At 41.6% G+C, this 25,099-nt stretch overlaps 3 protein-coding genes across 5 annotated transcripts; all 3 read left to right on the top strand.

Annotated features, from left to right (window-relative positions):
• Positions 1-535: 535 nt before the first annotated feature.
• On the top strand, positions 536-9,069 carry xrcc6 (X-ray repair complementing defective repair in Chinese hamster cells 6). Of its 2 annotated transcripts, none has more exons than XM_061756337.1 (13): positions 536-619; positions 945-1,026; positions 1,189-1,298; positions 1,377-1,518; positions 1,925-2,176; positions 3,114-3,300; positions 3,408-3,594; positions 5,590-5,758; positions 7,510-7,671; positions 7,760-7,889; positions 8,144-8,244; positions 8,316-8,432; positions 8,553-9,069. In XM_061756337.1, the coding sequence occupies exons 2-13, from the start codon at positions 954-956 to the stop codon at positions 8,759-8,761; spliced, it is 1,839 nt and encodes a 612-aa protein (XP_061612321.1). In that variant the 5' UTR covers positions 536-619; positions 945-953; the 3' UTR covers positions 8,762-9,069. The 2 variants fall into 2 exon arrangements, with proteins under 2 accessions (XP_061612321.1, XP_061612320.1); XM_061756336.1 differs by having other exon boundaries at positions 8,550-9,069.
• Positions 9,070-9,192: 123 nt separating this feature from the next.
• On the top strand, positions 9,193-14,320 carry LOC133469378 (GTPase IMAP family member 4-like). Of its 2 annotated transcripts, none has more exons than XM_061756338.1 (8): positions 9,193-9,331; positions 9,459-9,548; positions 9,853-9,930; positions 10,471-10,521; positions 10,643-10,693; positions 10,786-10,836; positions 11,145-11,195; positions 11,623-14,320. In XM_061756338.1, exons 2-8 carry the CDS (start codon positions 9,503-9,505, stop codon positions 12,366-12,368), a joined length of 1,074 nt encoding a protein of 357 aa, XP_061612322.1. In that variant the 5' UTR covers positions 9,193-9,331; positions 9,459-9,502; the 3' UTR covers positions 12,369-14,320. The 2 variants fall into 2 exon arrangements, with proteins under 2 accessions (XP_061612322.1, XP_061612323.1); XM_061756339.1 differs by having other exon boundaries at positions 9,207-9,331; positions 9,482-9,548.
• A 2,112-nt stretch (positions 14,321-16,432) lies between these two features.
• josd1 (Josephin domain containing 1) lies at positions 16,433-24,679 on the top strand. Its single transcript, XM_061756112.1, has 6 exons — positions 16,433-16,598; positions 16,831-16,958; positions 17,057-17,491; positions 17,576-17,704; positions 19,554-19,748; positions 21,198-24,679. Exons 2-6 carry the CDS (start codon positions 16,930-16,932, stop codon positions 21,295-21,297), a joined length of 888 nt encoding a protein of 295 aa, XP_061612096.1. The 5' UTR covers positions 16,433-16,598; positions 16,831-16,929; the 3' UTR covers positions 21,298-24,679.
• Positions 24,680-25,099: the final 420 nt, after the last annotated feature.

The following is a 25,099-nucleotide window of genomic DNA, read 5'->3' as shown; positions in this document are numbered from 1 at the left end:
CAACCTTTTGCTACGAACGCACGCAGAGAGTATACAACATTTAATTTGTTGGTTTGTTGCTGGGGAAATTACTGGTTCTACTGTTTTATTGGCGGCATTGATGAAGCAAACTTCACCACCAGCAGGTGGCGTGTCAAAAACTTACCTAACTCAAGAGCGTGGCGTGTCGGTGCCTCTGTAAATCTACAAGTTTGGTACATTACTTTGGAACTTTAAAATAAAAATCTTTAATAACTACAAAAAAAAATATTACAATTGCTGCAGAGGGACAATTGATTATAATTAAAATAAAATAATTAAAAATAAAACGTATTTCTCCATTTTTAATGGTATGAACATGAATTTAACCTTATAAAAGGATGTATACGCACTACAGTCTTTAACTGCAGCGTTCAAATAAATGAATAACAGATTAACTTTTAAATCGAAAACTTAAAGCATGACCCAGAAAAAAAATGACTTCCCGAAACACCCCGCCGTGATCATAACTCCGCCTATTACAATGTGATTGGTCAATTTCTTGGATGGACCAAATTTGACCAATCGTCGACGAGGCGCGGGCACCACGGGCAACTCGTCGAAAAGAGTTGGACTGCCTGTCATTGCGCTAAACCTTTCAGTAAGTAACTTTGTTGTCTCACACAGTTACATACATGAAGAAACGGGCTAATTATCCGTTAAAACCGAATAGTTCTTTGGGCGCCAGTAGACTAATTGGATCTGCATCGCTGCCATGTCTAAATCCAAATAAGGCAAACATTGGCGAAGCTAAGCTAGCATTCTTCGTAGTGCAGGAATTGACTTGATTCTATCACGTGAACATTATCTCCCCGTTGGTTCTTAAGTCGATTGTACGACCACGACACGGAAGATTTTAGAACAAGGCACAATGACGAAGCGTTGTGAGTGACTCTTTTTGCGCCATTCTTTATAACATGTTACAGACGTCAACAATGGCAGAGTGGAACGCCTACTTCCGGAATGACGATGACGGTGTAGCACAGGAGGAGGGAGAGCAACCACAAGGTGCTCGGAATGCCTCTTTTGCACTCCACAATTGAATTCTGCTCTTTTAGAATGGGTTTCACTTTTACACTGTATCACATGCATGTTTTCTGCATGCTAACAAACTGGAAAAAAACATTTTGCCATACTTAAACATTTATTTTTATTTTTATTTTTTTTTAGATTACAAAATCACAGGGAGAAACTGTTTAATTTTCTTGGTGGATGCGTCAAAGGAAATGTTCATCAAAGGAGAGGATGGCGAGCTGTCAAATTTTGACATGACCATGCAAGTAAGTAACTCTTTCACAGTCTGTTTATATACTGCACATACAGTATGCCACAGCTCAAAAGTGTTTTGTTTTTTGCAGGTGGTACGCAGCGTGTACACCAGGAAGATCATAAGCAGTCCCGGAGACCTTGTAGCATTGGTTTTCTACGGCACCAAGCAGAGCAAAGACCCTACCAACTCTTTCAAGCATGTCTACGTGTACCACAGCCTGAGTGAACTTGGTGAGACATTCCTCCAGTCTGTAAACATTTGAACCAGTCTCAGTGTTGTATTACTGGCAGTTCAGATTTTGAGATTTGTTTAAAGGAGTCGTATTGTGAATTTTTTTTCACAATTTAAAGCAGTTCCCAGTATGTGTGGGCCATTCACCGGTTGGAGGTATACTGCGGTTTTCAAAACTGTTAAAACTTCCCTTCAAACGAAAGTGCAGACCACAGTGGCAGCCTATCATGAGTGCCACGTGAGTTCGCTCTGCTGCAATGATTGGCTGCTGCATCCAGTCATTCTGACTGGAATGCATTTGTGTTTTGTATTTTTCCTTTTGAACAGGAACATGAATTGGATTCAAGGTTGTACTGATTCTCATCTATTACTTATCTCTCTATACATCCATTGTCGTTTTCACAGGTGCAAAGCAAGTGCAGCAAGTCGACGCACTACGGGGGGAAAAGGGTGCGCTGTTGGCAGCGGAGACCATGGGCAGTGACGAAACATCATTGTGCGACGCACTGTGGTGTTGTGCCAATCTGTACCGGGACTGCAAGCTCCAACTGGGGCACAAACTCCTTCTCGTCTTTACCTGCAGGGATCAACCACACGGGGGCGATAGTCCCAAAGATCGACTGGCTCGCACACAAGCCAGCGACCTCAGAGAAACTGGTGGGTCCCAAGTAGCACAAGAGCTGAAGCTGTTATACCTGCAAAGGGTAGACCAACATCATATTAAACCGTACAGATTTAGAATGGGATATCACTTAAAATCATATGTGAATCAAAGCAGGTGAGCAAATACTTTTGGCAATATAGTGTATCTGTGTTTTCCCTGAAGAGTATAAGCCGGGGGTTTCAAACTTGTTTTTATGAGAGGCCACATCGGCATTATGGTTGCCCTCTGGGTGCCAATTATAAGGGTAAAACCACATAAATGTGTAATTGCAGATATAACAGTCTTCCAAAAATCATGGTTCAGTTCAGTCCTTGGTTCACAGTTCAGTTCACATGAGTACAGAAAGGGAACAAAATGCAGAAAAAAACCAAACAAAAAAAACAATGTAAACAGGAACACATTTGACATCCATCCATTTTCCGTACCGCTTCTCCTCACTACGGTCGCAGGCGTGCTGGAGCCAATCCCAGCTGACTCTGGGCGAGAGCCCGGGGTACAACTGGAACTGGTCGCCAGCCAAACACAGCATTTAATGACATTGAAATTAAACATCAACAGTTTAAATCTTTTCTTTTTAGGACAGTGCAACATCAATCGTTTGTATTCGGAAATGAAGGATGCAGACAAGTCCAACAATAATAGGTAGAACATTGTGAATTATCGGTGTGTGGCTGGAGTCCAAGGCAGTTACACTTACTGCATTGTCCCTGAACCTTATATGTTCTGCATGGGAACCTTAATAACTGCTCCATCGTAAGACAGAATTTGAATATAAGCCAAGGAAAACTTGCAAGCCTCTGTGGGTCACACAAAATGCCATGGAAAGCCTTGATCTTGCCCACAGGTCTTGAGTTTGACACTTGTAAGCTGGCCATATATTCACTTCCTGTTTTGAGGTAATTCGCTTGTCCTCTTTTTTTTTTGTTTCAGGTGTTGTCATAGAGCTAATGCACCTGATGAAAGCAGGCGGCTTCGACGTCTCCCTCTTCTTCCGTGATGTCGTAACACCGCCGGAGGATGAGAGTGAACTGGGCTTGCAGCTTGAGCCTTGTGAAAAACTGGAAGACCTCCAGAAGAGGGTGCGGGCCAAGGAGCTGAGGAAGAGAGCGATGACCCGGTAGGTTTTCAGTTGCACCTCCATGCTTCGCTTTTCATCTTTGTGTCTTTCTTTAGTAGATGCACTCTTTCCCTCTCATCTTCTCAACCCTTGTCGCTTATCTTTAGGCTCAATCTGTGTCTCGGTGAGGGCGTGAGTGTCGCCGTTGGAATGTACTCCATTGCAGTGACTGCTCGAAAACCAAGCACCATCAGGCTGTACAGGAAAAGTAACGAGCCGGTCCGCAGCAAAACCCGCACCTTCCATACACAAACAGGAAGCCTGCTGCTGCCCAGTGAGATAAAGAAAGCCCAGGTAGCAACACAGCAGTGTTGGGAAAGTTAATTTTCTATGCAAACTAGTTAGAAGTTCAGTTCACAGAGCTGCCAAATGTTACGGAACGTCCGTATTTTGTTAGGGAAATCACTGAACGTTGACTCGTTATGGCCGTGATACTGAGTTTTCCAGATACTGGGAAAAAAATAATAATAATCCAGCGTCTGACATTACCGGCGCATCCACATTGAACAGCTGCTTGGAGCACGCTATTTTATTATACCCGCCGCGGAGGCGAATGTTGTCTTTGTGTCCGGTGTCAACACATTGTCCACACAGGACGCTGTGTCTGAACCGGAAATTAATTAGTACGTCACTGCGCATGTTACTTCAGAATGTGGCCAGCAAAAAACTATATTATTATTACTAATAAATATTTGTAATATAAGAGAAGATAACCACAATGGGGAAACTTGCGTCATTTCAGCAGCAATTGTGGATATAGGAAATATAAATAGCATGGAAGAGAAGACTTGTACAAGAAGTACATTGCATAAAACAGAAACCAAAACGAATGTTCATACATAAACTATCCAATTCAATCTATCAACAATGTTGTTTGTTTACAAAATAGAGTGCTGAGTTTTAATTTTGACGTTTTGAGAGCTGATTAATCTGTTTGTTACCAGGGTTGAAAACAGAATTGGCAAAATGTGAATTAATCCATAGACATTTTTGATGATGGAATGTCGAAATCTCATATACTGGTACTTTGCTTCAGGCGTCAACTATGGTTGATGGAATAAAAACATTACAATGACAAATATGGAAGCCATAATCTATTAACGATTATGACTCGCAAGGTAATTTTCTTGACAAAGTTGTGAAAATATGGATATTCAGACAAACTTTGACAAAATTGATCTGGAAATTATTTTTTGGTATTTTTTATTTTATTTATTTTTTTTAAATAGGTTTGGAGCTCTGAGTTCACCATTCCAAAACGGATCTAGTTCATAGTTCTTTTTTGTTTTTTTCTCAATATGTTGCTGAGGGGCTATTGCCCTTAAAATACTGGCATTTCATTTTCCCCATTGTTGCCACTCATCCAGTCCACCCTAGTAGCCAGCTGGAGCTTTCACCCTACAATCTCAAAAACCTGAGGAAAGACTTGTTGCTTGAATGGTCTTTCTTAAAATGAGGAATAAAAAAAAATGCAGGACTTTTGTCCTTAATGTGTGAACAAAAACACGCAACATGGTATGACGGGAACAATGGTGTAAGGATATTGATAACTTTGCATTCCTTGCAGCTTTGGCTGACTATATTAAGAAAATGTTCGATTTTATCTATTCTTGGCTGGCGACCAGTTATGGGTGTACCCCGCCTCTCGCCCAAAGATAGCTGGGATAGGCTCCAGCATGCCCGCGACACTAGTGAGGATAAGTGGATGGATGGATATTAATAAATTCCATATCACGACAGTGTGATCAAACAGAGTTTTAACTAACGAATTCTGATACAAATAATCATTTCCCTAGTAATCATTTTTTACAATTATGTACCGTATTACAAAAGAACCACCGAAGCACATTTTCACCCCCATTTACGCAGTGTCCCCGAACGCACCTCACGTTCTCACGCTGCGCGACGTGCCTGCCACGAATGGCGGCTGTGGCCGCACTGAATCGGTTGCCAAATACAGCGTTTATCCGCCGACATATGAAGGCTCGTGTTTAGTGTGTTCAGATGGGTTTGTCCTGGAAGTCCCTAACAAAACATGGCACTCTTGAATGAAAATGAACTTTCCTTCGAAAACCGTTATTTGACCCCAAAATGAGCGCGTTCTCAATAACGTTCATCAAGGCTGAAATGAACTCAAATCAGTTCTACGGTCGCACAAAATATGAACTAGTTTATGAACATTCCTTCATTGAACTCGTTCACGTACAACACTGCGACACAGCTTATTGAAATAAACAACCTTTTCAGCCTTAAGTGTTTTCAAGAGGAATAACCCCCTCCCTGTTGCAGGTGTATGGTAACAAGCAGATAGTGATGGAGAGAGAAGAGGTGGATGCCATCAAGAAGTTTGACGATCCCGGTTTGTTTTTGATCGGATTCAAAGCGATGGAAAAGCTCAAAGTGTACCACCATATTCGTCCCGCTGTCTTCCTCTATCCCGAGGAGGGCGAGGTGAAAGGTAACACCCGATGTTAATTGTTCTGATACGAACGCAATATTCTTTTAATGAAGATGATTATGATTCCAATAATTATTTTAAATCATTAGCCGCCCTCTGCAGATGTTCCACTTTATCAGCATTTTATTGAATTAGCAAGTCATGAGTAAATCAGAAGATGCTCCTAATAGATCATTTTGTTTCAATCACAGTGGCAGCAGAGTTTTCATTTTTCATATTTCTAGTGTGTATTTGTATGTGAGCATGCTGACAGACATCAGGTTATTAACATTTAGTTTTACAACCCCAATTCCAATGAAGTTGGGACGTTGTGTTAAACAAATAAAAACAATACAATGATTTGCAAATCATGTTTGACCTATATTTAATTGAATACACTACAAAGACAAGATATTTAATGTTCAAACTGATAGACTTTATTTTTTTAGCAAATAATCATTAACTTGGAATTTTATGGCTGCAACATGTTTAAAAAAAGCTGGGACAGGGTCATGTTTACCACTGTGTTACATCACCTTTTCTTTTAACAACATTCAATAAACGTTTGGGAACTGAGGACACTAATTCTTGAAGCTTTGTAGGTGGAATTATTTCCCATTCTTGCTTGATGTATAGCTTCAGCTGTTCAACAGTCCGGGGTCTCCGTTGTCATATTTTACGCTTCATAATGTGCCACACATTTTCAATGGGACTGCAGGCAGGCCAGTCTAGTACCCGCACTCTTTTACTACGAAGCCACGCTATTGTAACACGTGCAGAATGTGGTTTGGCATTGTCTTGCTGAAATAAGCAGGGGCGTCCATTAAAAAGACGTTGCTTGGATGGCAGCATATGTTTCTCCAAAACCTGGATGTACCTTTCAGCATTAATGGTGCCTTCACAGATGTGTAAGTTACCGATGCCATTGGCACTAACACAGCCCCATACCATCACAGATGCTGGCTTTTGAACTTAGCGTCCATAACAGTCCGGATGGTTCTTTTCCTCTTTGGCCCGGAGGACACGACATCCACAATTTCCAAAAACTATTTGAAATGTGGACTCGTAGGACCACAGAACACTTTTCCACTTTTCATCGGTCCATCTTAGATGAGTTCGGGCCCACAGAACCCGGCGGCGTTTCTGGGTGTTGTTGATAAATGGCTTTTGCTTTGCATAGTAGATTTTCAAGTTGCACTTACGGATGTAGCACCTTGCCGGTTACATGCAGTGATTTCTCCAGATTCTCTGAACCTTTTGATGATATTATGGACTGTAGATGATAAAATCCCCAAATTCCTCACGATTGTATGTTGAGGAACATTGTCCTTAAACTCTTCGACTATTTTCTCACGGACTTAATCACAAAGAGGTGAACCTCGCCCCATCTTTGCTTGTGAATGACTGAGCAATTCAGGGAAGCTCCTTTTTAGACCCAATCATGGCACCCACCTGTTCCCAATTAGCCTGTTCACCTGTGGGATGTTCCAAACAGGTGTTTGATGAGCATTCCTCAACTTTCTCACTCTTTTTTGCCACCTGTCCCAGCTTTTTTGGAACGTGTTGCAGCCATAAAATTCCAAGTTAATGATTATTTGCTAAAAACAATAAAGTTTAGCATTAAATATCTTGTCTTTGTAGAGTATTCAATTAAATATAGGTTGAACATGATTTGCAAATCATTGTATTCTCTTTTTATTTATGTTTAACACAACTTCCCAACTTCATTGGAATTGGGGTTGTAATATACAAATAATGTTTTTTCTTGCCAGGAAGCTCCTGTCTGTTCTCAGCACTGTTGACAAAGTGCATCGAGAGGAACGTCTTTGCTCTGTGTCGCTGCATTTCCCGCAGAAATTACCCGCCTCGATTTGTTGCCTTGGTGCCTCAGAAAGAGGAGGTGGACGAGGGGAAGGTACAGACGACGCCACCAGGTACTACACTGCCAGTGTAAATGAAGACAAGCAGGCAACGAAGGAAATGTAATGCTAAAGTTTCTCTCTAATCTTCTGTCTTCTTCAGGTTTTAATGTCATCTACCTGCCGTTTGCTGATGATTTGCGGAATCTGGATCCCCCGCAGGCTCCGTGTGCTTCACAAACGCAAGTGGACAAGATGAGGGAGATTGTACATAAGCTAAGGTTCAAGTACAGGTAGGAGGTTCTGTCGAAAAAGTTAATTTCTAAGGAGATTTATTGCAATAGACGATACGACATTCGGCATACCTTCTTCTTCTGTGAGTGCGTATAGGAGCTGTTTGTAACATTTTGGTGATGCAGTGCAGTTATACGCTACAACCACAGTTACAGTTTTATCTTTGTAAAAGCAGAATTTATGATACAACTTTTGTATTGCCTCACAATAGATTGTGAAGATTTTGTTTCCCATTCTCTGTAACATCATGCAGGAGTGAGGCATTTGAGAATCCTGTCCTCCAGCAACACTTCAGGAACTTGGAGGCCTTGGCTCTGGGTATGATGGCTCCAGACGACATAGAGGACCTCATCAGTAAGACAAAAGCCACACCAAATTCATTGTTTGTCAAGCCGTCATCTCAGTTCTATTGTGGTCTCTTTCAGTGCCAAAAGTGGACCAGATTGACCGCCGTCTGGGTCCTCTGGTCCAGGATTTTAAAGATCTTGTCTACCCTGCAGACTATAACCCGGACACCAAACCAGGCGCCAAACGCAAAGCGGGTGAGTGATTAAGTCATCCTGAAACTATTTGGAGTGATTGTTACTGAATTGTGCAAGTGTGTAGCACAATCTTTGCTATCTTCTTTTTATTTCATTGTTGACTTTCATGTCTTAAAGCAGATGCTGGCGGGACAGCAGAGAAGAAGCCCAAAGTGGAGGTATCGGAAGATGAGCTGAGAGCCCACATACAGAAAGGTACTCTGGGAAAGATGACTGTGGCACTGCTCAAGGAGGCCTGCAAGCAGTTTGGCATTCGGACCACTGGCACCAAGAAGCAGGAGCTGATGGATGCTCTGATTAAGCAACTGGCCGCATGTGACTCTAGATAGTGACCAACTGTGCTCATTTTCGTCGTTCAAGTTATGCTTGATAGTGGCTGTAAATGTCATTTTGGAGACTCGTGACCAATCATTTGAAATGACTGAAATAGCTTTCCAGTGTCATTAAAACATCCTTATTTGTTTGCTAGGACTACACTTGAGGCTGGAATGTCAATGCTGATATCTCTGTAATCTGTGTCTTTATGCTACAGTAACGCAGCCTCATTTAAAATATATATATATATTTATATATATATCTGCGTGCATTGGCATGTGATCTAAACTACTTCATTTGCAAAAATAAAACTTTGAATAACTCATCTTGTTTTATTTGAACTGCAGCTCAATACATCGTAGCAACATTTCCAGTTCTACTTGTCCCACAAAGAAGGTGTGTTGACCGAAAGAAAGGCTGCAGCGTGAGTGGCATACCGCAACATTGTTTGGTCGCGCAGTACATTAGCATAAGCAGTGTGTTCTTGTTGGGGGCAGGCCTGCGCAGGCAAAGAAGGCATCACGGTCAAAGTCTATGTGATCAAAGTTTGACTTACGGAAAGGACGAGGTCAATCTGTCTTTCGGTAAAACAGATGTTTTTTATGTTTAAACTGTCTGCAAGTTTCAGCTATTGTTTGAATCTATTTGTCAGTGTATTAGCTCATCTTTTTCGAATGAATGTTTAACTTGAAACTGGGCGTGCTTTTAAAGCCTCCAGTTGTGTTGTGTTCAAGGGTTGTCAGTTTGCTTGAGAAATGGATTGTAAATGTGAAACCAGCAACACTGAGGATGCAGTTACAGGTAAGACACTAATCTATCTTCATTGTTCACTACAGTATATGTATGCATTGTAAATATACTACATGAACACACTATGAGGACAAAAAAGTATTTTTGGGACCTCCTGTTCTGCAGGAAGTGAAAATAGAAGGAAATGTGAATTTGGCCACCCTCCTTGTAGCTAAAATAACTTCCTCTTGTCTGGGAAGATGATGTTCTTTTAGAATGGGTCTGCGGGGATGTGTATCCATTCATCCAGAAGACAATTTGTAGGTCAATTCATGCTCATGATGCACTACTTTTTTCCCCTTGCGTTTCTCTTTAGGCTGGTGGCTGAGCGGCAGCAATGCCCAGTGGGGAGCTTTCACCGTGGTGGGGTATCTTCTCTACAGATTCTCACAGAGTCAGTCACCTGTTGACACACCGGTTAGGTTCAGTTTGGAAAGATGCCCTGCCAGATAAATCACGACGACTCTCATGTCATCACTGTACAGAGCGAAGGCTAGAAACTTGATAAACTGAATAGATTTGCACTAATCAGTCCCACTGTTAAAAGTTGACCTCCAGAGAGTAGTGTGGGGGGCTTGAATGTATTACTCAATCGCTCAGAAAAGTGAGTACACCCCTCATGTTATTGTGTTTTTATGGGACAACACAGAAGAATTAACACTTTGCTACAATGTCAAGCACTTAGTGTACAGCTTGCTCCTTAAGAAGGATTAACACACAGCCATTGATGTCTAAACCACTGGCAACAGAAGTGAGTAAACCCCTAAGTGAAAATGTCATCAACAAGACTAAAGTGGCAATTGGGGAGCTTCAGTAAAAGTGGGGACAACCTGACTAGAAATAGTAAATGTAGCTGAAAAGTTAGGTACTTTCAAAGCATTTTGGCAAGTTGAGGCAATGTTTTCAGTGAAGCTGTCTTGTCCCCCATCTGCAGCCCTTCCTGCACTGATCCGATGGCCAATTCGTCTCTTCTGCTCTTTGACGGGTGAGTTCAGTTACGCTTACTCTGTTGTGCTGTACCTTTATTACCACATCCAGATCTCTACATACTGTGTATGTAATAAGAAATATGACCACGATGCCACTCATGTCCGTTTTTTTCTCAGGTCTGTCAGCTCTTTGGGGCTGGGTGAGCCGCATTGTGGGGACCCTCCGAGGTACAACATGCAACAATATTCCCTCAGAATAAATTCAGATAGTGCCGAACAGCAACAACATACACGACCTGTCTGCTACGTTTTGTCTATAGGAATCCAGAGCCTGTGTAAATGGCTGTCTCGAATTTGGAAGTTTATCAAAGGTAAGCACACTTCTCACTTTCTTTGTTACTACATTACTTTCTAGACTTTGTAGTCTCTAGTTATTTCAATTATGTGTGTACTGTGCGCTGTTAGTACCAAACTCAGCACCAAATCATTGTAATCACTATAGTATTCTTTGAGAAATGAAGCTCATTGTTAATAAAAGTGGCAGAGAAGATAGACCGTTCCATAGGATAAAGAAATCAGTCCAGGTTGACGTTTTTGTGTGCTCCTTTCACCTAACACACATCAACGACAAGTAATACCCAAAATAATGTTGTTATTTTTACTATTAATTCCCCGTCAGCGTTTTCCTCCAAATTCCATTGGATGCTTCCTATCATCAGATCCATCACAGGTCAGTTCTTGTACTTTCTAATCTGACGTTTCTGCTTTGTCTATTTTAAAGCTGCCAAATACAACGGTGTACAATAACGTCATACTCTTATCACTATTTCAAACAAGTAGGGATTTTGCAGTAGTTCTTGGCAACACTCTTCAGGCCACGCCCCTTAAAGGCACACATACTCACCTACTCGTAACGTACAGCAAATCACACTTTATAAAATTCGTTTATTACATTATGTTTTATCATGTTTTTATACAATACAGTGCTGTTTTTCCTTATTCAAAACTGGTAACAAAATGATTAATGGCATTTCAATTCATTTCAAAAAGTCAAAGTGAGTTGAGTTAGGAGTGTGGTCATGGAACGAATTAAACTCAAAAGTCAAGTTATACTGTTTTGGGCGTAAAGTGAGAACCTATATTTGTCACCTCTACAGGGTCTAGTGAAGGGAGTTTGGAGAATGAGAACATTAGACTGAACCTGTCCAGTCCCTTGAAAGCAGCCCTCAGACTAATCCTCGTGGGCCCTGCTGGTGGAGGACGCACATCAGTGGCAAACACTTTGTTGGGCTGCAGTGCAGAACAACCAGAGGAACATCTCATGGAGAGCACCAGAAGAAGGGCAATAGTGGACGGTAGAGAACTTACTGTGGTCGACACCCCGGATCTACTGGGTGTATCGTTGGGGAGAATAACGAGAGCCAAAGAAGCCCTGAGGAGCGTTCAGCTCGTGGGCCCCGGTCCTCACGCCGTTCTGCTGGTGATGCAGGCGCCACGCTCCAGCAACGAAACCCACCAGGAGACTATGCAAGTGATCCAAGCTATACTGGACCTGTTTGGAGATGGCATCCGAGGCCACGTTATCCCAGTGCTCACCCATGCTGACCGCCTGGGTCGACGGCACACTTTTGAGCGGCTGCTGGATACGGATGTCGGCGGTGTGAAAAGACTGACGTCTCTATACGGTCAGAGGCCTGAGCTGCTGGACACTAGGCCAGATCGGTCCCCGGAGGAGCAGAGCGTGACACGCAGGCTGCTGGTGGGGCGGGTCCTAGAACTGAAGGGGCTCGGGGGACATTTTATCCATGAGCTGCAGAGGAGGGATGAAGGCATCAGAGAGGAGCTGCTTGCTGACATGACCTCTGCACTGAGCAGAAAACTGGGACACTATGAAATCATATAAAAAAAGGAGCCACTGTTACTTTAACTGCCACTGCCAATTTAGTACCTCTGTAGGTTTTTATATATGGAGAGATAGATATACAAGTACATATTTACATGCATTCATATACAGCAGGAGCAGGCAAACGTTTGTCCTCAGGGACCACATTTAATTTTGAAAATAGACAGATTGGCCAGGCCATTTGTAGATGAGGTTTTTATTTAAAAAAAAAAAAGTTAAATTGTGTATGGTAAAGTCACATTTTGTACAACAATTGCAGTAATGCATGATAACAAGAAAATAAAAAATTCAGGCAAGGTTGTGGGTATCCATGAATGTGCAGCCTCCTTTTAAGATCTAACTGTGGATCTGATAGGAAGCTGTGATGTATGGAGAAGTGACTGTTCAATCTGACAATCTTAAGTCAAAACATGCTCTGAAAGCACTCACCTACCTCTTACATCGGAGAGCTTCTGCTGTTCTTGTTACAGGTAAAACAATACAAATAAAATACAATAGCAGACTGAAACAATGTCATGATATGAATTAAATATATTTTAAATTTTCTAAGTCCTGCAGTTTAAAATGACCTGCAATCACCTATTCCCACAAAATGTTCAGCATCTACTGAATTTTTGTTTTCGCGCTCCCTGCATGATTTTGTCTCTCGAGCTGGATGGGGCGACGGAGAGCGAGAAAGATGTGTCATGTTGGAGATTACCTTCCAACAGTTTCACACCACATTTAGCTACGCAGAGGCCGCGGTGTGCAGTGGGGAAGGAGAGAAGGGTTGGAGTTGGTGTTACTTTACATGGAAAGACAGCTGAAATGCCACTTTAAGGTTGCATAGTCACTTGATGCATTTGCCAGGCACAACGTCTGGGAAAGTCCCTTGTGATGGTCATTTTAATTACCAGCAGGAATTGGAAAACCTCAGCCAAAAATGTCAGAAACCAAAGCAGAATGGTCAGCTCATTTAGTGAAATTCCTGAAAGTGTGATCCATGTATAACTTAAGGAAAAATGCAAACGCTTACATTTCTCAATCAAGGTTTTTTTTTCTTCTTCTTTTCTTCTTTCTTTTAGGTACAACAGCATACTGTACGTGTGAATGCTCGACAAAACGCTTGACTCCACTTTCACACAATTACTTTCAACTGAATGCGTGACTTTCAGCATTCTATCAAGTTTTTTCAGTAAACGAGGAGCATGAGTTTTTGTCACTCTCTTGGAGCACAACCGCATCAATGAGATTGTTTGGACTTTCTGAGGACGCCACTGGCGGGCCTCGCATTTGGTACCTGGACCTTCAAAGGGGACTTCCCTGACTTAAGCCACTCTCATGGCACAGTTATACAATACTACAGCACACTACCGTGCCATCATACAGTACATCATCTGAAGCATTTCGGAATTCAACATTTATCTAATAATGTGACAAGAACATAAAAAATAAAAATAAAATACATAATACTCCCTATAGATTCAGATTATAAAATGTATTCATGTGTGCAGACTGCTACAGGTGTGTTTTGCTCGTCAAACTTCACTTGTTCTGACGCAATTGTGATTTGTGAGTCAGATTGCTGGCCCTGTGAAGATCATCTCAAATGTGAGCGGTTAATGGAACAGTCCCATTGTTACTATAGTTCCTGTTCGCACCCCTAAAATTTGAGAGTGAGTGTAAACAAGGCTGGCTTGAACGAGTGTACGTGGAACATTTCTTAACTTCTACCACTGAATATCAACACACTATTACCATTAGCATTCCTCCTTTTTTGCTGCAATTAATCATAGGTCACTGTTTATGTTGTTAGGTAGGAATTTTTTCTAACTAAGAAACATTTCAGGTGGTCAGCGACACCATTACTGACCTCTGTTTGAATTGGAATCTGTGAAGCTGGCTATTGTCATGTACAATTCCAATGAAGTTGGGACGTTGTGTTAAACATGAATAAAAACAGAATACAATGATTTGCAAATTATGTTCAACCTATATTTAATTGAATACACTATAAAGACAAGATATTTAATGTTCAAACTGATAAACTTGATTGTTGTTAGTAAATAATCCTTAACTTGGAATTTTATGGCTGCAACACATTCCAAAAAAGCTGGGACAGGTGGCAAAAAAGACTGAGAAAGTTGAGGAATGCTCATCAAACACCTGTTTGGAACATCCCACAGGTGAACAGGCTAATTGGGAACAGGTGGGTGCCATGATTGGGTATAAAAGGAGCTTCCCTGAATTGCTGAGTCATTCACAAGCAAAGATGGGGCGAGGTTCACCTCTTTGTGAACAAGTGCGTGAGAAAATAGTCGAACAGTTTAAGGACAATGTTCCTCAATGTACAATTGCAAGGAATTTAGGGATTTCATCATCTACGGTCCATAATATCATCAAAAGGTAATGTAATGTAAGCGGCAAGGCCGAAAACCAACATTGAATGCCCGTGACCTTCGATCCCTCAGGCGGCACTGCATCAAAAGCCGACATCAATGTGTAAAGGATATCACCACATGGGCTCAGGAACACTTCAGAAAACCAATGTCCGTAAATACAGTTCTGCGCTACATCCGTAAGTGCAACTTGAAACTCTACTATGCAAAGCAAAAGCCGGCTTCTCTGGGCCTGAGCTCATCTAAGATGGACTGATGCAAAGTGGAAAAGTGTTCCGTGGTCCGACGAGTCCGCATTTCAAATTGTTTTCGGAAATTGTGGACGTCGTGTCCTCCGGCCCAAAGAGGAAAAGAACCATCCGGACTGTTATGGACGCAAAGTTCAAAAGCCAGCATCTGTGATAGTATGGGGCTGTGTTAGTGCCAATGCCATGGGTAACTTACACATCTGTGAAGGCACCATTAATGCTGAAAGGTACATCCAGGTTTTGGAGAAACATATGCTGCCATCCAAGCAACGTCTTTTTCACGGACGCCCCTGCTTATTTCAGCAAGACTATGCCAAACCGCAGTCTGCACGTGTTACAACAGCGTGGCTTCGTAGTAAGAGTGCGGGTACGAGACTGGCCTGCCTGCAGTCCAGACCTGTCTCCCATTGAAAATGTGTGGTGCATTATGAAGCGTAAAATACCACAACGGAGACCCCGGACTGTTGAACAGCTGAAGCTGTGCATCAAGCAAGAATGGGAAAGAATTCCACCTCCAAAGCTTCAACAATTAGTGTCCTCAGTTCCCAAACGTTTATTGAATGTTATTAAAAGAAAAGGTGATGTAACACAGTGGTAAACATGACCCTGTCCCAGCTTTTTGAAACATGTTGCAGCCATAAAATTCTAAGTTAAGGATTATTTGCTAAAAACAATCAAGTTTATAGGTTTGAACATTAAATATCTTTTGTTTTCATTTATGTTTGACACAACGTCCCAACTTCGTTGGAATTGGGGTTGTACAATTTGCTTGTTTTATATTTGAATTGAGGTTGTAAACGTTGGTCAGTGCTTCTAATGTTTTGGCCATCCACCACTGCACTTACCCAAGACTTATTATTATTATTATTATTATTGTTATTTTTAGCACAACAACAATAGAGTAGGAGAAATGCACATCAGGACACATTGCTTGGCTCTCGGGAGCCACACAATAAATCAATTACTTGACTCTCAGCAACAAATGTTTTGACCACACAGCGCCAGTCACGTGACTCCGAAAGTGTCTCAGCTTTCACAAAATTCGCAGATGCTTGACTCTCAGAAATGACTTTTATATCTGTGGGCTACTTCTGTTTTTGTTTTTGTTTTGTTTTTCTCAGGAATGTTTAGTTAATAGGTTTCGGTGCGCAATGAACACACAAAATAGTTTGGAGATAATCAGACGGTTTGCCGCACAACATTGAAACAATGAGGTGGAAAGGTGTGGTTTGGGCCGCTCGCTGCCTTTCTTTCCTCCCTCGGCAACATGGAGCCACAGCCAGGCCAGTGCGCATGCGCGGCCGCAGACGCAGCCAGCCACCGCAAGAGGAGCCACTTGCCCAAAAGTCACTCGAGACAAAGGAGCCAAAAAGGACACAGCCCTCAAAGCTGTGTGCGGCGGGGCGGGCGGGTGGGACGCAGAAGTGCTCCGGTAAGTTGTCGCCGTCCCAAAAAAACAAGTTATTAAACATATTTGAAAAAGAAAGAGAGGAGGCACTGGGGCTTGTTTGCTCAAGACAACATTGTCGCGTCGCGCAGGCACAAGACGAGCCAATCTGTCACTGCTTCGGGGTCGCTCCAATCTGGACGCTTTTGTTTTCTATGTGAGTATATTTGCGGCTTTTAGCGGCAGAGAAGGCCAATGTGTGAGTGTGTGTGTGTGTGTCTGTGTGTTCTTTGCGAGGCTGTTGTGTTGCTGCTAGCTAACTGAGCTGCCAGCTTCCTCCAAAGCTGCTGAGGATGTTTATGTTCTCATGCTGGGGTCTGCTGACCGAAATGTGATTTTTAGCTCTTCATAATGGACTGTCCTGTAATCCTTGTTTGTGATTTGTTTAGTTTCTGACATCAACTGTGGAAGTTTGGAAAGCCTGGCGATGGAACAAAAAGCAAAACAACTCTAAGACGGAAGACGGTCAACGCAAAATCACATAGAGGATGGAGACAGTTGTCACTGTGGCGGACGTGTAATCTTCAGTTTTCAGTTCCACTATTTCCCATGCGCACACTTCTGTTTTTCCCAAATTAAAAGCGTTAACCCTCAGCCCCCCTTTCAATCGACCAGAAACACAAAAGCTCCTCTTGTCCAAGCAGCTGCGTGGTCACCATGGCGATGGTTGTCAGGATGCAGATGTAGCTACCTGAAGGTGCGTGGCGAACGACGCGGGATGGGCAGCACTCCGTATCCAGGTGGCGAGTGGAAGGGGAAGAGCAAGGGGGGTCTTCAGGAGCTGGGTTGCATGCCCTGGAAGGTCAGCAAGCAGAAATGCGCGGGCGGGGTCGCGAGAGCAGAGGAGCGCAAGTGCGGGGATCCGCCGCAGGATATTCCCACCTTCTCTTGCACGCTCACCACGCCGCAGCTTCCCCGAGCCTCGGCCACGCGCGCGACGATTTACCACGAGAAGCAGTGGCGGGAGCTGTGCGCCCTGCACGCGCTCAATAACGTCTTTCAGGACGGGTCAGCCTTCAGCAGGGACACCTTGCAGGAGATCTACCAGAGGTGTGCGGACATCTGTCAAGTAAAATGTACCTCCGTACGCACGAATGCGCCTAACGCGTTCCTCTCTCTCTCTCTCTCTCTCAGGCTTTCCCCCAGCACTCTGGTGACGCCTCACAAGAAGGGCATGCTGGGCAACGGGAACTACGACGTGAACGTCATCATGGCCGCCCTGCAGACACGAGGCTTTGAGGCCGTTTGGTGGGATAAAAGGAGGTGTGTAAAGCGGGACTCGAAGGAAACCTTTGCACAAGATCAACATGGCGTTTTCACTTCCACAGACTTAATACAAAGTACATCATCGTCCCTTTTTGCCAGTGTTTCCCAACCTTTATTCAGCTGAGGCACGTAGTTTACATTACAAAAAATCTCACAGCAGAGCGCCGCACAAACATTTTGAACCTTGACACTTTTCCGACTTGCATGTACCTTTTTTGTTTTGCCCTTGGAAAGGTACTCAGCATTGCTTTGGAGTTCAATTCTGAACGCTTTTAGTGAAGATTATAGCTTGAAGTACAGAAAGCGACTCCTACTGTGTGAGAGTGTGCACAAGGGCCACATTTGATTTTTAAAAGGGACGGAGGGCACAGGTCATTCATACATGAGCTAAAATGTTAAAATGTATCAATGATATGTTAAATAGTTGCCAGTGAATTTCCCTTGTGAATGAGTAAAGTATATATTCATTTTAATTTTGAAATAAAGATCCTTTCGAATGTTAGAATGAATAAATGTAATACTACTAATCTATTTTCTGTACCGCTTACACGCTTTAACCAATTATTTAATAAAATAAATATTAAAATGTGTGAAATTGTTTTTACTTATACTTTTTAATTATTTACAATACAGGTGCATCGATTAGTCGTTTAGAAACATTGTCTAAATCCTTGGCATTTCAGCCCCTCGACAGTAAATATTAGGTTTCTGTGACCTTCCTGCAAGGTGACTGACTATATTTGTGTTTAATCAAAATAAGCCATTTGCGAACGTCTGCTTTGACTTTGGGAAAAAAATGATCACCATTTTCAGACCAAACTAGTAACTCAATCATAGGCAATTTATTTGTTGTGCATTTTCTGCACTGTCAATTTGAAATAATGTCCTGTTTTTGAATAAAAGGACGGAAATTTAAAAATGTTGATTTCATCGATCAATCTAATATAGAAGAAGTGTTCTGTAAAACGTGATAAAAAACCCTCAAATTATTCCTCTTAAATGTAAATGGAATGCAGGTCGAATTAATCACTGCTGGCGGTTTTACCAGGAACAAAACTGCACAGTTAGCAGTGGCCTAAAATACAACACAGTATATGTCTTTTCCATCTGTTGTGTTCGCTTTACAGGAATTTAAAAGGCAAAATGAGGTGATCCCATTTGGCCTCAATTTCCTTAATTTGGAGGGTCTCAAATATATTCAGTGCTCACCGTTTAGTTTTTTTATCAGGATTTTAACCACAGACGTGCTTCCCTCAGCAAAAGGTTATCAGAAAAGAAGGATTGTTGTTTGTTTGCCCGAGTCAAAACAGGCTGATGTGACATTAATTAACATTGTTTCGACACGGTCCTGTCAACAAATCAATCAACTGGCCAAAACATTCGGGACATCTGCGAGAGCAAGTCCAAAAGTTATATCAAGAGCAATATTTTGTTGCGCTTGTGTGTTTTACTACATGAAATCACGTTGATATGATAAAACCAATACGGCATACTGTAGACTATAACTACAATAATACAAATACTGTTAAATATACCTTATATCTCTCTGACAGTATCAGTCAAAACTGAGTATTTTAACCGCTATAAAGGCAAACATTTTGGTACAAGTATTTGTATTGGATCTTATTAGATTGTTGCAGGCATACCTAATGTTTGGGCCCAATGAGTCTGCTGTATGTCTTAATATGTGTGAAAGAGGCCACTTCTTTTTAAATCTAAATTTTGCTGCATTGGTGCGAAGGTGCCAGTTAGGTTGCTGCTTTTAACGGTATGTTTGTCACAAAACTGCAACTCAAAAGGTGACATGAGGACAAAAACATACAAACGTCGCCTTTGTTCCGTGCAGGGACGTCGGCAGCATCGCGCTGTCCAACGTGACCGGCTTCATTCTCAACGTTCCGTCCAATTTGCGCTGGGGGCCTCTGCAGCTGCCGCTCAAACGCCAGCACTGGATCGGGGTCCGAGAGGTGGCGGGGGTCTACTACAACCTGGACTCCAAGCTGCGTGGTCCTCAACCCATCGGCAGTCCAGATGAGCTCAGGTGAGATTCTCGGGTTCTTAACTATGTTGTGTTTCCTCAACTCCGGGGAGTAGCAGGTGTGGATCGAGAGGAGGATTTTATTTAGCATCTTTGTTTGTTTATTTGTTTGTTTGAAATAATAATAATACTTAAGCATATTCTGAATGCTTATTTTTTTTCAGAACTGTATAATTTTAATAGCAACGTGACAAGATTTGCCCAAAATGACAATCTGTCAAAATGGTGGAGTCTGGTCGGAACGGCCGCTTCAACCTGAGTGCAACCCCCAGCAAGAATTTAGAAAATCGGATCATTGCTTCCGGTGAAACTTTGTTTTTTGTGTGCCTTTTTTGTATGATATCGCCTATAGGAAATCTGGTCAAATACGCCTTCAAATTAGGGTTAAAGAGTAAAACTTTATTCTTTCTCAACATGTCACCCATTTTCTGATTGGCTGACGACTCGGGCGCACTGTTAATTGCGTCAATGCCGGCGTATATTTACAGTGTACGAGAGCAACGTCAGCTGGTCAAATTTGTGTATACAATGTTGAACAAACGAATACATAATAATAACATAATCTTTTGCGCTACGTGTATTTTAGAGAATGAATACAAACAAAGCAATTTATAGCCATCCTTGTTGAGGTGTGTTGCTCTGCTTACATGAACAATATTTTCACGCCACAACTCGTGAATTTGTCTTGTGCCAAAAAAAATCAAAAATCAAACAATACCTCGTAAATTTAAAGCATGAAATGCAATCAAACATGAAGCTTGTAGATATGCGTACCGCCTGTTTAAACTTTGTTGTAATGCAGTACAGTAGTACATTTTTTTTTGCTTTTCAAATATAGTTTTTTTAAGGACAGTTCAGATGTATTTTAGTATTAAGTACAGTGCAATACATTTGCATTTACTCTTTAAGAAATGTTTTGTTTTAAAACATTCAAGTACCGTAATAATTTTAACATTTATGTGCAGTACATATTAATTGACCCGTTATTTTTCTTTTCCTACATTTAAGTGCAGTGACAATGTTCAAACTTTGCATAATGCTACAGTGGCTTAAAAGGAAGAATTTGATGAGTAAAACTTCATATTTTGATGAACACTTAGGTCTACTATGTTACTGCATCATAATGTTGGTCAATCTGTGGTAGTTGGAGAGTAAAAAAGTTTGGGAACCACTCATGTCGTGGATTGGGATTGAAGACGGCAACATTTCCCTCTCCTTTTAAAATATGAAATATACAAATGGGACACTCGTTCTGATGATTTGACAGTCATGCACTTTGAACTTTGCAGTTTCCAACTGGATACAAAAAGCTTTTTGTACTGCTGTCAAAGGCTTTCCCAAAAGAAATTGGTCTTTGTGTCGTTGGTTTGTAGTTTTTCCTCCGGTGGACCGAGAGTTTTTTTTCTGGACTGAGGCTGTTCTGTTTTCTTGTAAATCCTGCCCACAAACCAGGAAGTTCCTCCGCCAGCAGCTGCGAGGGAAGAACTGTGAACTTCTGTTGGTGGTGTCGGAGGAAGTGGAGGCGCGACAAACGTGGCGGTCTGACAGCTGAGGACTCGAGCAGCCAATCACAGCCACGCTTGGCCCTGCGATTGAGATTTATTCACTGGTGGATGTTTTTGTTTTTTTTGGGGGGGCGAGGGGGTGTTTACACGATCAATTGCTGGACTCTACTGAACGGATTGCAAAGCAAATGAAGAAAGCAAACACTTTCCAGGGAGGATCAGTGAATGACAGCTCTTTACTTCAAAGAAGATATTCAATTTCTGCTCTTTTTGCTTTTTTTGTACAACATAACTTGACTATTTTTCAGTCGGTTGTGATCTGCTGGTTTCTAATTTTTTTTTTTTTTTTTTTTTTTTTACGGTTCACGTCCTCAAAGTCCCGGGAGTACTCTTGAAATGTTGTCTTGTCGTCTCGCCCTTCGCGGAGGGAACATTTCTTCGCCGTTCCTTCACTTTCACCAAAGCGTGCCCTTCTTCACTACTTCTGCGTCTCACTCTTCGTTTGTGATTGCTTCGTCTTGTCACTTTTTATATCGCGTACGTGCCGCAGGCAAGACGAGGGTGCATCTCGCAGACCGTACAGTCTGTGCGGATGCGACACTTTAATAAGACGGCAACAAAACAATGCAACACCCACCAAATACTCACTAGCGATTATTTTGGGTAGTGCATCCTTTCAATCTGTAGTCAACAAATAATGCTAAAGCAGTACTTACTGCCCTTAAACTACAGTATAATATGAGAATATCACTACGGAAAGCTGTTTGAGCAAATATTAAATATTCTTGATATCCAGCTTAAGGTCCATGTACTAGTATGCGCTGTGTCCTCAAGTGTGTACCAGTGCACCGACCTTATGCTGGTTATCAAGGACAACGAATAAATGCTCAAAAGGTTTTCTGGAAAGCCGTTTGCATCTATTTGATACCCTTGATAAGAAGGTTGCTAGTGAATGATACGTGCCTACTAGTGTTTTACAGTAGTTTACTAGTAAGGTTTAATTGCATACTAGTAGGCCAAAAGTGGCACTAGCAGTTGGGGGGGGGGGGGGGGAAATGTTACTAGTAAGACATACATTCTACTCGTGTGCAGAATTGTTTTACTAGAGAAGACAAAGAGTAGTAGTGCATGTACCTTCAGCTAGATATCAAGGATATCGAATAAATGCTCAACCACCTTCCCGTATGTCACAGCATTTCCCAAATTATAAAATGGCAGAACCATGTTTGCACACTTCCGTTTAATGCAAAAAACAATCCAGTGTAGAGTGTGTATCAGCTTCTTTTGTTTGTTTTTGTAATAGCGGCGTCTGCAGTGACAAAGTGGAACGCCACAGTTGGCGCTCGTAGCTTTAGTTCACCGTTCAAAGTGGCAGTGGGGTAAATTCAGGAACCCAGTCTCTGAGCAGCTAGCGAGGCAGTCGGCGCATTGATAAAAGCCAATTCATAATCATCAGGTGGCCCCGTGTTACACTTTTGGTCGGTTTAGCTGCTGAGTTTGTATGTCTACTTACGTGTCTTGTTCTGGAGGTTTTGTTTTCCCACAAATCCACGATTGTAATCTGAATGTCAGGTGTGACATTCCTTTCAAATAGTTTCCGGGTTTTCCAGCGGCACAGATAAACCTACAGTATAAAAATACAATTTGCACCGAAATGTGAAAAACTTCTGTTTTACTTTATGAATGTACTGTCTCATAATTAAATGAAGCATTGTTTTCATTTAATTGTCGTACAGTAACTGCATGCTCAAGTACAATGTGCCTTGACAAATATAAGGATTCTCATTTTGCCCGCGACCCGAGTCAGGATAAGCGGTAAAGAAAATGGATGGATGGATGATTCACATTTTCCACTGAGAGGTGTTTCTAATATTTCGGGTACCTCATTTAGCTACATGAGAGAACCAAAGTAATGCAGTGCCGTTCTTCACCGCTGCAGGACTACAGCCACGTTAGTGTTCAGTGGATGAATAAAGACTGAACCCTGCCGCGAGTCCAAAAAAAAAAAAGGTTTACATTGTACTGTAATTGCTTATAGATACCACAAGATGCAGCAAATGACTAGTCTAAATGAAGCTCCTCAACTCACCTCAACAGTTCCATGGCCGCAAGGAGCCACCCGATGTGCCAAAGCATTACTTTTATTCCTTGGGCCTAAACATGTAAACAGTGAATAATGGAGGATAGGTTAAAAATAATAATAATAATTGATAAAATGCGGGGCCTTACTATATTAAACATGAAATTAATCAAAACTTGAGGATGATTATATTTTGTGAAGGCAGAATTGTTTTGCACACAGTCTATCATTGCTGTCGGGCAGAATCATCACATCTCTAAAATCACTACTTGTCAGGAAATAATTTAAAACAAAACAAAAACAAAAAGGCGTCATCTTTCTTGAGTTACCAAACCTCGCATTTTTTCAGTTGCTATTATACCTTTTACTGCTATCGTACTGTGGCGTTTTACAACACTTCTCAGGCAGTTAGGCATTGAAGAGTGTTAATAGATTTTTTTCTCAAGCTGTTTTCTACACATTTAATGGGGGCAGACCAATAGTATCAATTTGTAAAAAAAAAAAAAATCTATATATATGAAATTGACCATATTTGGACATGCTTCCGCCTGTCAGCGATGACATGCTCTTAGAGCAATATGATTTTTATTTTTTATTTATTTTTTTGTATTCCCACTTGAATTCCTCCATTGATTTTGTCACACAGTCAAAAGCGTCAGGACAAGCAAATAAAGATTAGTATCTATTAGTAACTGTTGATGTTGGAAGTCATCTGATGACTTTATTATACATAATTGGAGCCCAAATGATGATGCGTCGCCACACAGGTAGACAATTCACTAACGTGACACTTGGCAATTTGTAGCTCCTCTCGAAGCTCCTCAGAGAATGTTTGTCTTAATTTGGTCTAACAATGTTAAAAAAAAAAAGTACTACGTGGTTGTCTTGTGAAATGAGCCTTATGAGAGATTTGTTGTTGTAGCTCTGAGATCATTCAGCTCAATGTATTGTCTTTGGGACAATATTGGCCTTAACTTGTTTACATGAAAGGTGGGTGAGCAGTTTCACGCATGTATTCCAAAGCACTAATTTTGAGGAGCAGTCCATCAAAGATGTCTTCGCTGTTGTTGCCAAGGATTTTTGTGATTTACAATGCTTTCATTTTGATACAATGATCGTTTTCCTGTCCTAATCCAATGCCATAGCATATGATGTCTGACAAAACATTTTTTCTTTCTTTGCCATAGCAATCCATATCATTGCGTCCAGTTTAAAAAAAACAACAACTATAAATATCACTATGTTATTTGTTTAGGGTTTTTTTCTGTATAAATGTCAAATGCTTATAATTGCACTTTATGTCAAAGCTGCAGTGCGAGTGTATTAAATGGGCCATTGCTCCGAAAGACTTATTTGTTGTCGTCGTCGTCTTAGCGGATACTTGCTCCTTCGACCCAGTTGGGAGGTCGGAGGTGAAAGGGAACATTTGCAAGTTAACAAGTTATTTCCATCCCTGTAAATTGTTCACAGGTGGAAATGTGATTGTGAACGTTGTTTGTCAATATGTGCCCTGCGATTGGCTGGCGACCAGTGCGGGGTGTGCCCCACCTCGCGCTCAACGTCAGTTGGGATAAGCTCCAGCTCACCCGTGAGCCTAATGAGATTTATATAAGCATCTTAAAAGATGGAAGAGGTGGCAAAAGTACATACACTCTGTACTTAAGTAAAAGGACAGACAGTTGTGTCAAAATCAGTTGTGTACTGCTTCAAATCTTGAAGTGAAAGTAAAAATGTATGGATTCTGAAAGGGTAAAATGAAAGCACAATGA

Source organism: Phyllopteryx taeniolatus, chromosome 19 (genome assembly GCF_024500385.1).
Source record: "Phyllopteryx taeniolatus isolate TA_2022b chromosome 19, UOR_Ptae_1.2, whole genome shotgun sequence".
Lineage (NCBI taxonomy): Eukaryota > Metazoa > Chordata > Actinopteri > Syngnathiformes > Syngnathidae > Phyllopteryx > Phyllopteryx taeniolatus.
The sequence above is the reverse complement of the archived record's forward strand: the minus strand, read 5'-3'. Positions and strand labels throughout refer to the sequence as shown.

Excerpts from the sequence above, each read along its gene's own strand:
- josd1 (XM_061756112.1), top strand. The coding sequence starts at position 16,930 with ATGGAGACAGTTGTCACTGTGGCGGACGT. Across the intron at positions 17,492-17,575 it reads TTGCAGGAGATCTACCAGAG|GCTTTCCCCCAGCACTCTGG; the intron begins GTGTGCGGACAT and ends TCTCTCTCTCAG. Across the intron at positions 19,749-21,197 it reads GGCAGTCCAGATGAGCTCAG|GAAGTTCCTCCGCCAGCAGC; the intron begins GTGAGATTCTCG and ends CCCACAAACCAG.
- LOC133469378 (XM_061756338.1), top strand. The coding sequence starts at position 9,503 with ATGGATTGTAAATGTGAAACCAGCAACACTGAGGATGCAGTTACAG. Across the intron at positions 10,694-10,785 it reads CATTGTGGGGACCCTCCGAG|GAATCCAGAGCCTGTGTAAA; the intron begins GTACAACATGCA and ends TTTTGTCTATAG. Across the intron at positions 10,837-11,144 it reads AATTTGGAAGTTTATCAAAG|CGTTTTCCTCCAAATTCCAT; the intron begins GTAAGCACACTT and ends ATTCCCCGTCAG.
- xrcc6 (XM_061756336.1), top strand. The coding sequence starts at position 954 with ATGGCAGAGTGGAACGCCTACTTCCGGAATGACGATGACGGTGTAGCA. Across the intron at positions 1,299-1,376 it reads ATTTTGACATGACCATGCAA|GTGGTACGCAGCGTGTACAC; the intron begins GTAAGTAACTCT and ends TGTTTTTTGCAG. Across the intron at positions 5,759-7,509 it reads CGAGGAGGGCGAGGTGAAAG|GAAGCTCCTGTCTGTTCTCA; the intron begins GTAACACCCGAT and ends TTTTCTTGCCAG.